This window comes from Tenrec ecaudatus, chromosome 6 (genome assembly GCF_050624435.1).
Source record: "Tenrec ecaudatus isolate mTenEca1 chromosome 6, mTenEca1.hap1, whole genome shotgun sequence".
Lineage (NCBI taxonomy): Eukaryota > Metazoa > Chordata > Mammalia > Afrosoricida > Tenrecidae > Tenrec > Tenrec ecaudatus.
Window position 1 is genome coordinate 166,676,499 of NC_134535.1, and position 13,814 is coordinate 166,690,312.

Below are 13,814 nucleotides of genomic sequence, written 5' to 3' on the forward strand. Positions count from 1 at the left end.
TGTTGGATATCACTTCCACCATAAGGTACCTTAACACATGTTAATATTGTGGTTAGCAACGGCTAAGAACAAATAGAGAGAGTGAAGTGCTAAAAAGCCACGGGAAGAATTTAAATAGGATCCTAAGAAGGATTTTGTTCACCTCCGCACAAAGGCTGGCCAGGAGGAACAGAGGCTCAGAGAACAGATTTATACACAAAAAGCAAATAGCAAAATGGGAGACCGAATCTCACCATACATCCAGTACACAAAGTATACGTTAAATGAGCACAATTATGAGGAGAGATTATTAGGCTAAATTTGGAAAAACAAGTTTCAGCTACAGCTATATGCCGTGAATAAGAAATAAAGAAGAAGAAGACATACGTATAAAAATAAGATATTGAGAAGTAAAAAAGTTGAAAAATGTATAATGTGGAGTTGAGGCCGTAAGAAAGCTGTGATGGATGTGCATGTTTATTATTGGACTAAATAAACTTAAGACAAGAAAAATAACTGAAGAAGTCTTCAAAATAGTAAAAAGGTTCATATGACAACATTACAACCATAAAAATTATACCAAAAAATTAGAAAGGATGTGGCTTTGAACTACACTATCTGAGACTTTTATTGGACCAGTATTTCTAGAACACCATACCTAATAACTGTAGATTTTTGGCTTCACAAATATACATCAAAATAGTCCACAAGTTGAGCCATAAACATCTTCAGTTTCAAGACTGAAGTGTTTTAGGATATTTTATAGGATATGTTCTCGGACTACAAACGAATCAAATAAATAATAATATAATAAAGTATATTTAGAAACATTGTAAATATGAAATGTGAACATTTCTAGATATTAAGTGAATCAAAGAAGAGATCATAATGAAAATTCAAGACATTTCGCATGAACTATAATCGATAGAACACATCAAAATGAGTGAGATTGTGTTAGAGGAAAAATACTTCTCAATTCGTATATTCAAAGGAAACAAAAGTTGCCCTGTCAGCTCTGGGGTCGTCTATCTACCCTTCTGTTGCTGCTAATCCCTCAGGAGTGCTAGAGCCAGACAAGGAGCCCTACGTGGTCACAGACCTTAGAGTGGAAAGGAGCCTCTCCCCCGCCTCTGACAAGGCAACTGGAAAACACCTTTCCAGCTCCTCAGATCCACCGTTGGGGCATTTGAAAGGCAGCTTTGATGGGAATTGTTAGGCCAGGCTGGCTGTTCTCCCTGGGACTAACCATATTCTAACCTCCAGCCAATCTGTGGCGCTTCACATTGCGGGGGTCTTCGTGGGCTAGAACGTAAAGGCAGACAGTGTGATACACAGTTGATAAGATGCTGCTTCCCAAGCATGCTGATTCTGGCGCTGTTAGAGGCATTAGCTGAACCATCGTTTGCCTACGTTGGTGCCACCCAGTGAAATGTAAATACTCTGAAAACTGGCTCTCCGTAGTTTGTTTTTAATGCCATTCTTGACACGTGCATCACATATTATCAATTACGATAACTGAAAATAAGTCGATAGATAGATGTACATTGGAGTCTGACAAATGACAAAAGTACTTGATAGTTTTCAAGAATCTTAAGAAGGGAAGGTTTCGATCGTGAGACATTCAAAGTCGTATGTACAGCAACTAAATTTGTGTATGCGTGCTTTCCTTGGAAACCTGGAGATTTTTGCTGAACTTGAGATTGGCCTCGTGTTTCTCATCTTTCTATAGACTCTCTTCTTCCAGAGACCCATGTCACAGGTGGTTTTATTCACGTAGTCTGTCTGACCCCAGTGTCCAGACTTGCATTGTTCATACAGTGACTGTATGTTCAGTCTGCATGTCCCTGGCTACTGCCGGAGCTGAACTGACAGTGAATTCATTGTGTCTTCCTGAGAGGACTCCGGGAAGGAGTGGGTGAGGCATCGGGTTGCTGGCTTCTCTGGAGGGTAACGATAAGCCGCTCTGCTCCAATAAAGGTTGACAGCCTTGACCACCACAGGAGCAGTTCTACTCTGTCTGAGTTGGCGTCAACTCAGTGGTAGTGAGCTTTTGAGTGAGAGGTGTGGGTGTGTTGTGTAGATGTGTATAAATTCTAACTGGCCCAGTGAAATAATTACTGACTGAGATGCCCATGTTTTCCCAGGCATGTGTTTAAAGGTCCGTAAGAGAAATGAATTGCCCATTTCCATGAACAGCCTCAAGAAGGTCTCATGTTGCCTGGGTAGTGAAGTCATGATTAAGAGCAATAGGAGTTATATATGTATAACTATATATATATTACTAAACATTAGTAGTAATAGTAGTACTAATACTGCTAATAAGGGATGTCTTAGTTTCTAAGTGCTGCTGTAACAGAAACAGAATTAAACAAACAGAAATTTATTTTCACACAGTTTACCCAAAGGTCATAGTCAACAAGTTCATTTAGACTCATCAAAAAATAATAATAACAACAACAACAACAACAAAAGCTTACTGCCATCAAGCCAAGGGCCTCTCATAATGAAGCCCCATCAGTTTCTGAGACTGTAACTGTTTGTGGGAGTAGAAAGCCCTGTCTCTCCCCCAGGAGGGTTTTGAACTCTCTACCATGAGGATCGCAGCCCAATGCATAACCACTACACTACAGGAGTCTCTATGGGGTCTCCAAGACTTAATCATAACGAGTCTCTATGGGGTCTCCAAGACTTAATCTTTACAGTAACAGGCAGCTTCATCTTGTTCCCACCGAGCAGCGGTAGTTTTGAATCACGTTGTGGCTAGCAGCTGACAATGCTACCAGATTAGATTCACTGCCGCCAATTAGATTCCAACTCACAATGACCCTGTAGGACAGGGTAGAACTGCCCTTGTGAGCTCCTGAGACTGTAACTCTGTACCAGAGTAGGACACCTCATCTTTCTCCAACTCCTAGAGAGTTTCAAACTGCGAACCTTTCCATTAGCAGCCCACCACGTCACCACCAGGGCTTCACAGAGCACCCTTAGGAGGAGGCTAGAATTCACAGCTCAGGGTGCTGACTCTAGGAGACCCTCAGAGGTAGCTAGCGCTGATGAAAGGCCCCGGTTCTTCCAGCTTTTGTTTTTCAGTTACTTGTTGTGTATGGTCCTGTCCCTTGGGACCTTTCCCCTCTGTACCCCATCGCTCTTATTATGTCTTAAAGGTGACTAGATTAAGCTACACCCTACACTAAAATGGTGTCATTAAGAAGACAACAAATCATATCAACCAAAGGGATGATAAAATTGCATGAGGGTTAGAATTCCAACATCTATTTTGAGGGGAAGGGGCACACATCAAGGGATGCCAGTATGCTATAATAATCCATAGAATAAAAACAGTAGTAATGATAATTATAATAATAGTGATTCTTGCTATCTGTACCCTTTTGTCGAGCACCTGTCATGTTTTAGGCTCAGGGTCAAGCGCAGGGTCAAGCACGCGACAAGCATTGTCCCACATGATCTATGCAACCATCTTGAGATAGGTAATACTATTGATGTTTGTCCTGTCTGTCTAGCAAGACAAAAAGGGTCAGACAATTTGGGAGTCCCAGGGGTTACATATCAGCTGACTAGTTTGGGCAAGCGTCTGTCTTTCCCCCCTACCAGGACAAAATGAAGGGGTCCTCCCTCTGGTATAAACAATGAGTTGGGTCAGGTCTCCCTGCCGACAAGTCAGTGCTGACTCACAAGGACCCAGGGTAGGACTGCGCCCTGTGAGTTTCTGTGACTATAACCGTGTATGGATAGGTGGTGTGTCAAAAACTCACTGTGACACTCATAGATTCTGCATGTAAAGGATCTGTTTTCACATCCATGATTGTGGTCTTGAGTGGATGGGATTAAATAGCATGAAGAGTCACTCTGTTCTGTCCCCCCACCCCCCCCCCACCCCGGCTTTGGAAAGTGCTTTTCAGCCTTATTTTTCAGCTCTCCGTGTTCACGGTAAACAAGCTCTGGGACTCACTACGAATTATGTGCTCGACTTTGAAACCATACTTTCTAACAGTGTGAGTGCTTGGTATCGAATTCGAAGAGAAGACATCCCACAAAACACTTGTAGTTTAACTGGAGAATTCAAGTGAAGGGTGTAGGTATGACAATGTCTGATTTTTGAATGTATTTTTAAAATATATGTAGAAATAATTTGGTAAAGGAAGCTATTTTTAGCACATTAAAGACCGGATATTTTTTTTAATCAACTTACCCAAGCGGCCGTGTATTTTTTCGGCTGTTAGGGTTTTTTTTGTATTAAACCATAAATGGGTTTACAACTCATCAACTTTTTATTATATTTATTTATAATTTTCAGTTTTTGAATATAAAACATTGTCTCACATTATGAAACAATATTTTGCAATGTATGTGGAACATTATTACTTTTATGAACGATTATCTTCATGAAATGATAAGCTTCTTGTAAAAATAATCAGCATAATCCATATTACCTTGAAAAATTAGAAGCATCGGGGCTAAGAATTTCTTCATGTCTTTTTGTGTAACGGGAGACCCCTTGAGCGATGTAGGTGATGTTTTATATTTCACTGAGGTTTGATCATGATAAGTGTACAATTCCTTGCAAAACAATTCAAACAAATAGTAGTAACTATTTGATTTAACCAAAATGCACTAAAATGCTAAATAAACAAAAAGAGCATGAAGACAATCGAGTTTGATACATTCACCACTGATGTAAACACCTAAATAGACAAAGTAGTTAAAATATAGCCAAGCAGATGACATCTGAAGACAGCGTGTAGAAACCACGAGTTGCCTCGTGATCTGTCCATATAGATGGTGCGCAAAACACAAGTAAACTCAGGATCCGTCCACAATGTGTTAGGAAAAGCTTAAACGTGAGGGCCTTTTTTCCTTTGGAAAGATCTCCATTGCTGACAATGTGCCGACATCATAGTACAAGCGGAGGCACATTAATACAGAAAGGGACAGAGCACGTCAGAAATGAAAACCAGTCCTGGCTTAGTTTCAATATCACTGTGTGCTCTTTTGACATAGCTGCAGGCAGGAAGAGCCCCGTCACATGACGAGACGAGACACAAGCAGCGTGGTGCTTGTTCTCTGAAAATCCCTCATTTCTGATGGAATCAAGCATTTCTTTCACACGATTTCACGGTAATTTTACTTAGCCTCATTTTTCTAAGATGAAGGGTGAAGGATTATTGTTAAAAGGGGTTTTCATGCCTTAAGCCTCTGCAGACAGAGAACATTTTCTGTTTCTCTGAATAAAATTTCAGAGCTGCCCTGGTAGTGGTACAAGTTGCAGGAACGGATCCAAGCCGGCTGCCCCAGCCGGACATTGTTCCCACCACACATAAGGCACTTAGATGTGTTCCGGACATCTCTTTAATATCTTTTCACAGTGCTTACCCAAATCCCTCCTATGGCCATTTCAGAATGTGAATTATCAATGTTTTACCGCAGTGATGCATCGGGCTGATTGTGGCTATCTTGTGTAAGTATTTTAAGACACCTTAATAGCTGAATAATGCTGACAGGGCTGGTGGGTGTTAAAAATAATAGCAGCACTAGTGAAGAGGAGGGGGAAATGAGAATTATAAGATATAAGAAAACATACAAAGCCCCAGCAGAAGCTCAGAACAAAGTCAAAGTCGTCATCAAGCAGGAAGCAAAAGAAAGGGGAAAGACCAGAGCTGCAAAATGAGCTCCGTTGCAGGGAAACTTCCAAAGGAAAGTCCGTTTAATTGGAATGTTTATCACTTTGTTTTATTCCATTGCGTGCTTTCACTTATAAATGTGCTCGATAACATTCCACAGGGAAAGCGGTGTGTCTCTGTGTGTGTGTGTGTGTGTGTGTGTGTGTGTGTGTGTGTGTTCTTCATCCAAAAGCACTTAAAGAAACACAACATTTGGCCTCGTCTGTATAAGATTTATTAATTTCAAGCAAGTTTGTGCAAGGCTTTTGCCAAAACCATCAGCTTTTCAGTCCCCCAAAGGATATTAAGCCATTATGGAATTTACAGGCTGTAGCATTTGCTCTCAAAGCCAAAAGAAGAGTTTGTTCTAAAGTGGATAAAATTTCAGACAAGGAATATTCCTATTGTAGTGGTGTACATGGATTTTAGTTATTGGCCAGCTTTAATAGTGTCGATCATTTAAGTAATAAATTAAAACCTTGTTCGCATATGAGAGAGTGTTCTTCTAAATACAGAGTGTCCATGCCACCCGTTAATGCATCCTGAAAACAAATCAGGCACAGAAAAAGAAAGGAGACAACACTTGCAAATTAAATCCTACCTAGTAAAGAAACAGCACGTTGCCTGTTCTTTAGCGCTCTCCACCTATCGGTACAGGCAGTGACTGCGTTTATTTGGAGAGGAACAAATAAAACACAGGTACAAGAATTCTGAAGCATGCCCTAATGCCTTTTAAGAATCGGTTGTCTCTGCTGCTGTCATAGCGAAGGCTTATCCTCAACTAGCAGAGTACTTCCATGGCTTTTGGGGCTTTTACAGCTCTCCCTGCGTCTAAATATTGATCCGCATTTTATAAAGTACTGAAAACCCAGAAACACTATACAGGGCATGCAGTGGATCAGATCGGGGTATATTATCTTTGATACCATTGATTTCCTGTACTTCATTTATGACTTAAAATCTGCCTGACCCAGAGTGGAGGGGAGAGCACCTTCATTTCATAGATTTCTAAAATATAATTATGTACTACCTTTTTTTTAGTTTGAGGCTCCAATTTTTGGTGACTTATTAATGTCCCTTTTTATTGCTTATTGTTTTAAAACACAGTGTAAGTCTGGAGGTTATAAGAATGGAGTGAGTGCCATGCTCCGTTACAGGAACCCAAATATGCGCAAAGCTGACTCAATGAACCCAGCAGGGATGCAGACAGGGCTCTGAGTCCTTGCAGCAGGTGACACCGAAGTACATCAAGGCAGTGGTTGATGCACCTTTCGATGAAGTAACTTTTAATACTCCTGTTAATAACCACACCTGTGGCCATCGACTTGCTGCCAGCTCTCAGCTTCCCCACGTGCATATGTCACAGTCCAACGACGCACCAACAGTTTTCGACTGTCTGATATTCAGAGCGAGGTCTCCAAGCCTTTCTCCTGCTACTGCTTTGGGTGGCGTCCCCGTCCAATGTTTGGGTGGACGAGTGAATGCGTTCCTATGTGTACCACCAAGGACTTCACGCCTGTGCTTACCTGTTAACCTACGGGCACTGGAAGCCTCTAGAACACAGCTCTGTAGAGAGCTAGGAGCCCTGGTGGTGTAGAGGTGACCCGGTGGGATGCTAACTGCCGTTGGACACCATCAGCTGCTCTGCGGGAGAAAGGAGAGGCTTTCTACTCCTGTCAAGGATCACAGTCTCAGAAATCTGGGGGAGGAGGGTGGAGGGGGGGACAGTTCTGCAGGGTCCTGTAGGGTTGCTAGGACTTGGCCTTGACTCAGTGGCAGTGAGTTTAGGTTTGCTTCTCTAGGTAATTAATAATCATTGCATTCATAGAAGACATGCCCATATCATATGAAAATGGAACCACTGAGCTAAAAAAATGTATGTGCAATCTTGGCCAGGCATTTTGAATTAGGCGCTGGCCTGGGACACGAGAATGCAGCTGTGCTGTTTTGAAATTAGATTTGCTGCATTTCGCCTGAACTGGTTGGCGCGAGTTAGGCCACATCACACACCATATGCACACTTCTAGATCGCTAAATACTTATTTTGACTACTCGTCAGCACTTGAATGTTGAAAATTTACAAAGACGGTTGCTCTTATCACCACCCTCCCCATCCAAACATGTGATAAAATGGTGTTTGTGTCGAAACAGACCGTGGTCTACCACCCATGCTAGACATGACTGTGATCGCTACGCATCCACAGCAATGCTGCAAAGGCACATTTCACAGGGATCGAATGTAACCAGACCACGATTGGGAATACGAGGACGGGATAGATGTAAAGGTCAACATGTAAGCCAATAGGAATGGAGTGGGTGAGGTTTATATGATCTGATGTGATTTTATACTCTCAAGGTTGGCAACCTGTGTTTTGCATTCAAAATAAGATTCGTTCTAATTATGGGCTCTTCTTGAATACCACAGGCAATCAATTGTAGGAAAGGGTCACCTCATGCCTGCTTCCTCCTCAACAGGTTCTGCTTCTCTTGCCCAGCAGGGAAGCAGCAACCTGAGGCCAACTCGTCAGTGCCTCCTGCGCACCTTCCCCCTCCTATATACATGAAAAAAGCAAGGTGAAATACTGCTTGATGTGTCAAAAAACAGTTTAATCTCAGAAATAGAGCCAGCTGCTATTTGGATGGATGGATGGAAGGAGGGGGGGAGGGAAGGAAGGAAGGAATTCTACTTCGGTTTGGGAGAAATATTCAATGACTGCCCCTCGACCCAAAGCAAATATGCTTTCTCCAAATCCACATTTTAAGTTAATCCTCTTTTCCAATTAATAGGTCAAATTCTTTCAAAAAGTTTTAAAGAAAATGCCCAGTATAGGGTATACAATAATACAAGCATATGTTAGAATGAAGCCAAGTGTTTTAAAGTAGCATGCACTTGAGGCAAAAATAGTTTAGATGGTGTCAGGAATCTTACAGTGTAATTGCCTCTGTTTTCAGCACATAACAGCAGCAACCACAAAAAAAAACACAATAGCATTTATGAACTGCTTATTCTATTGTGAGAGTCCTGGTGGGTGTAGTGGGTTATGTATTGAGCTACTAACCGCAAGGTCAGTGGTTCAAAGGCACCAGAAGCTCTGCGGGAGAAAGATGAGGATTCCTAATCCCATCAACAATTCCAGTCTCAGAAACCCACAGAGGCAGGCCTTCCCTGTCTTCGTGGGTCACTATATTAAAATCGATTCCATGGCAGTAGTGACTCTGATCTTTGGCTTTGTCATCTGGCAGGCACCAACCTCATAACCTCCCATAAGCCAATCATGTCATCCTCAAAGCCACCCTCTCATGGGTTGGCTGCGACAGTCCACATTACAGAAATAAAGGAACAGACGTTCAAACAGATGAAGGAATTTATTATCGCCTCGTTTTGTTTTTCCTAGAGAACTGACTGTCCCGAGTAATCGGAGCATGTTTTAAGGAGCCTTTGTCTTTCTTTCATTTTTCCCCCCCTCTCCCTGTTTTCAATCACTGATTGAATGGCTACCTCACAGAGAAGTACAGCTCTATCGTCCGGAAGGCACAAAGTCCATTCTTTAATCACTTATCAAATTAGTCTTTCTTTACTTGAAATAGCCAGGTTAGTTGTACGATTCTTTTGAGAAGAAGGCACGGCATGAAATAAGAATTAATAGCAGGGAGTGAAGCTCACTGTAAACCGATGGACTCTGGATCAGGTCGGGTGTGCGGGTTCTGGTGCCAGATATCTTGTGTTAGGACCCCAGTTTTCTCTAAATTGTGTTGTGGTCTTAACACATTGCTTAAATTGATGATGCTTTACTTTCCTTAACTCCGTTATAAGGTGAATAAGGTTAACACATGCCTACTCCTGACTGATGTGGATTTGATATACTTAGAACTATGCCTAACACCCCGTAAAGGAAATTTTACATCATGAATTACTCTTTAAATTTGATATGCGCTCCAGTACTGAATCTCTGTTAGACAAGAGACACCTTTGGGGTTTTGAGTCTTAATAGATTCAGAAAATGATTCCTGAATACCAAAAGTAGGCCTTAGGCAGAGTAAATAAGAAAGGAAAATTTTTTTAATGGTAAAAGATTACAGGAAGTCGACTCTCATGTTTCTCTTAGCTTTATCTGAGGTTCTGTTTACTTATCTTGACCACACAGACTGATAATGTGATTTCTTTATGTACAAAAATAAGATAAGTAAAGCATTGCTTTTGAACTGAAATTTAACAGATTGGGGGTGGGGGGTGGTGGTAAAAAACACTTTGACATTGAAGCAAAGGGTAAAAATAACAAAGACATAAGTTGGTGATGAAAGAATTGGGAACAACCGTTCTAGAACCTCTATAAATCGCAAGGAAGTATCAAGTAATTCAAAAGCACAAGGCGGCATATTCCCTGAAGTACCATCACATCTACACATAATTTAGGAAGATCTCCTCAAGATGCCTCAGTCATCATCAGAGATCATAGAATTTTGGAACAAGATGAGACTGTAGAGATTTGTTTTATTTGGTTGGTTGACTTGGTGTAAGGTAGCTATTACTTTGGAAATTTAATCCCTCCCTTTCCCAGCCCTCTAAAAATGTGTTATGAATATTGGAAAGCATCTCAGGAAAAGGCCAGGAAAATGATACTGGTCTGTGGAGTGGTGGACTATTTCCATCTGCTGTGGGCTTCCTTTAGATCGTGATAAATGTATTGGAGGGTCGTTTCACACCCATCTGTTACTCTTTGAAAGAGCTGTTCAGTTGAAAACAGATTTTGCAAACTATTATTTGAGCCTTTAGAATTTCTAAAACTGTCTTTGTAGCCCCCTGAAATATGTTTAACCCCTGTTCAGTTTAAAAGTTCCCAAAGAAAATGAGAGAAGAACCTTCCAAAGAATGCAATCGATCATTTTGTTTCTGTAGGTAACGTTGGTGGTATAATGAGAAGATCAAAGCTAAATTTATTGTGTAGCGAAGTCGATTGTTTAATTGTTAAATGGATTTTTCTGAAATACCTTCAGAATAAAAACTATTAATTTTTCTTATTGAGCTAGAAATTAAAGTTGTTATCAGTATACTATTAATCATTAATGGTAGGCATTTTTAATTATCCATATAACGAGCACCTATCCTCAAAAATTGCTGTTATAGAAGATGAAAGTCGAATAGGGGGTTTAAAAAAAAGATCCATTGGTGTTTATGGAAAACATAACTACCTCCCCAAATGAAAACGCAACCGTGCAGGCGGCGCACACGAAGGCCCTGACAGGCGTGCTGTTTTTCAGCTTCCACAGATGACAACGCAGCTGAGAAGACGGGAGGGACCCTGCATGCCGGCCTCATCGTTGGCCTTCTCATCCTGGTCCTCGTTATTGCAGCGGCCATTCTCGTGGCAGTCTACATGTATCACCATCCAACGTCCGCAGCCAGCATCTTCTTTATTGAGGTAGGTGCCAGCGGTCCCCGAGAAAAGGCCATGCTGGTTGACGAATGGTATCCGTGTGCTAACTCCATATGTAGTTAACAGTGACCACATGCTTTCTCCATTTTGCAGATGAAAGCTGGCCGATGTCACACAAAGACACGCACAATATTTATATAGATTGTTTCCATATGATGCGTTTCACTTGCCTTATCTCAGATTGAAAGCACGAAGCTGTAGCTCTCATGCCTCTGACAGATCTAAGGGGGGGAAAGGGGCATGCGCTCTGGTCCTATGAGACTAAGTATGTGATCCAGCTGTTCTCTTGCTTGATCCTGGAATGAAAGGCAGCATCGTCTTGAGAATGAAAGACTTACCATAAATTACTTGATCAATAAATACGAATTGGGTTTGGGCTGTACCCATGGCCCACTATGGGGGAGGGGGGCAAATAAAAAGCCCGCTTGCGCCTGCTCTAGAAGAACTCACAAACTATTTAGGGAAAAGGAAGTGTATCTCAGTCACAAAGGGATGATGGGTACCGTTGTCGCCTTGTGTAATGCGTGGATGGGCCCGCATGTATGGAAACGTGGACACACATGTCCATTCATACAAGAAGACGGCACCATGTGAATTTGGTAGTTTTGTGTGCATGTACAGAATATAGATGTACCGCGTATGCTCCGATGAAAGCATGTGGGCAGGGTTAATGGTTCTGTGCCAACAGCCGGAAATGAGCCCTAGTGACCAAGGCCTGGGAAAAAGAAGCGTGGGGGTCACAGAACGCAGTTCCTCTGACTAGGCCCCTTCCCTCTCCCAAAGGATTGGGCTTCCTGGGCCCCTTGTAGGTGCAGCCCCTTCCGTCACTCTTCTTCCAACCCCCACTACCTAGAGAGAAAGAAAAACGAAATCTGCCTCTCAGAGTCTTCCAAACACGCCACGTTTCAATCTCTTTAAAAATCATTTTATTGGGGGCTCATACAACTCTTATCTTAATCCATCCATTGTGTCAAGCACATTTGTCCATTCATTGCCCTTGTCATTCTCCAAACATTTACTCTCCACGTAAGCCCTTGGCACCAGCTCTTCATCCCCACCCCCTCTCTCCCCACTCCCCCCTCCCTCATAAACCCTTTATAATTTATAAGTTATTATTTTGTCATATCTTACACTGTCCAACGTCTCCCCTCACCCAATTTTCTGTTGTCTGACCCCCAGGGAGGAGGTTATATGTAGATCCTTGTAATCGTTTCCCCCTTTCTACTCCATGATACCCTCCTAGTATCGCCACTTTCAGCACTGGTCTTGAAGGGATCCTCTGTCCTGGATTCCCTGTGTTTCCAGTTCCTATCTGTAGCAGTGTACATCCTCTGGTCTAGCCAGATTTGTAAGGTAGAATTCGGATCATGATAGTTGGGGGGAGGGGGAAGCATTTAAGAACTAGAGGAAAATTGTATGTTTCATCAGTACTACATTGTACCCTGACTGGTTCATCTCCTCCCTGCAATACTTCTGTAAGGAGATGTCCAGTTACCTACAGATTGGGCTTTGGGTCCCCACCCTATACTAGCCCTCATTCACAATGATACGAATTTTTTGTTCTTTGATGCCTAATACCTGATCCCTTCGACACCTTGTGATCACACAGGTTGGTATGCTTTTTCCATGTGGGCTTTGTTGCTTCTGAACTAGATGGCCACTTGTTTACCTTCAAGCCTTTAAAACCCCAGATGCTTTATCTTTTGATAGCCGGGCACCATTAGCTTTCTTCCCCACACTTGGTTATGAACCCACTGCTGGAGGGTTTAGTTGATCCAGACTCACAGTGTCTCTATGGGACAGACAGGAACTGCAGGATTAGGAGCCTTGATAGTACAATGGGTTAAGCATTTGGCTGCTAACCTCAAGGTTCAAATCCACCAGCCCCTCCATAGAGGGAAGAGAACTCTGTCTACTCCAGTAAAGGGTACACAGCCTTGGAAACCATTGGGCAGTTACACTCTATCCGATAGGGTACTGTAATCTGGATCAACTAAACTCCACAGCATTGGGTGGGATGCCCATGTTTTAAAAACGTAAAATCATAGGCATTCCATAAATATTTTCTAGAAAAAAATAGATAACCTGGGACATTTTCAACTTTTAGTGAAATTTCATGGAAGGCATATTCCGGATATGAAAATCCTCACTTTAACATCATAGTAATTGGAAAAGTATCAAGCTTTGAATTCAGTTGAAAAGCTGTTGTTTGGTTTTGCTAATCTACTCATTTGTCTTGGAAAGAAGTGGGAAACTTTCCCATAAGTTTCATCCTCAAAGAGCTGACAAGAGCTAAGCAGAAAACTTTCCGTGACCAGCCAGACATCAGCTGCTGGCACTACTGCCCTGACTTTGTTTACACCTTTCAATATACTGTGAGGTCTCTTTACTGAGAAGCTACTGTGAGACCTGACCTAAATCCACAGAAATCGCTGTCTGAATACCAACTGGGACTGTGACATAGCCACAACTGTTTTGCATTTGTCTTTTTGAATAATGAGACAGACAGTGAGAGCACATTTGTCCATAGGCATATTAATTTTGCATGAGTGTATGTGTGCCTGTGCCCATGAGTTATTTAATTGAATGAATTCACCTCTTTCCATCCCAAAAGTTTAGATTTCAACTATGGTAGATTGAAATGATAGGCCTGACTTGAACAGTTAAAACCTTATCACTTGATCTCCCTTCTGATACACTTGGACTTGATCTGGCTGTTAAT

General features: G+C 41.9%; 1 protein-coding gene across 1 annotated transcript in view; it reads left to right on the forward strand.

Moving 5' to 3' along the window:
• The window catches only part of PLXDC2 (plexin domain containing 2), a 520,641-nt gene that overhangs the window by 464,076 nt on the left and 42,751 nt on the right, over positions 1-13,814 (forward strand). The window contains exon 13 of the mRNA XM_075552462.1: positions 10,917-11,077. Within this exon, the coding sequence (XP_075408577.1) occupies positions 10,917-11,077 (161 nt within the window). The remainder of the gene's footprint in view (positions 1-10,916; positions 11,078-13,814) is intronic.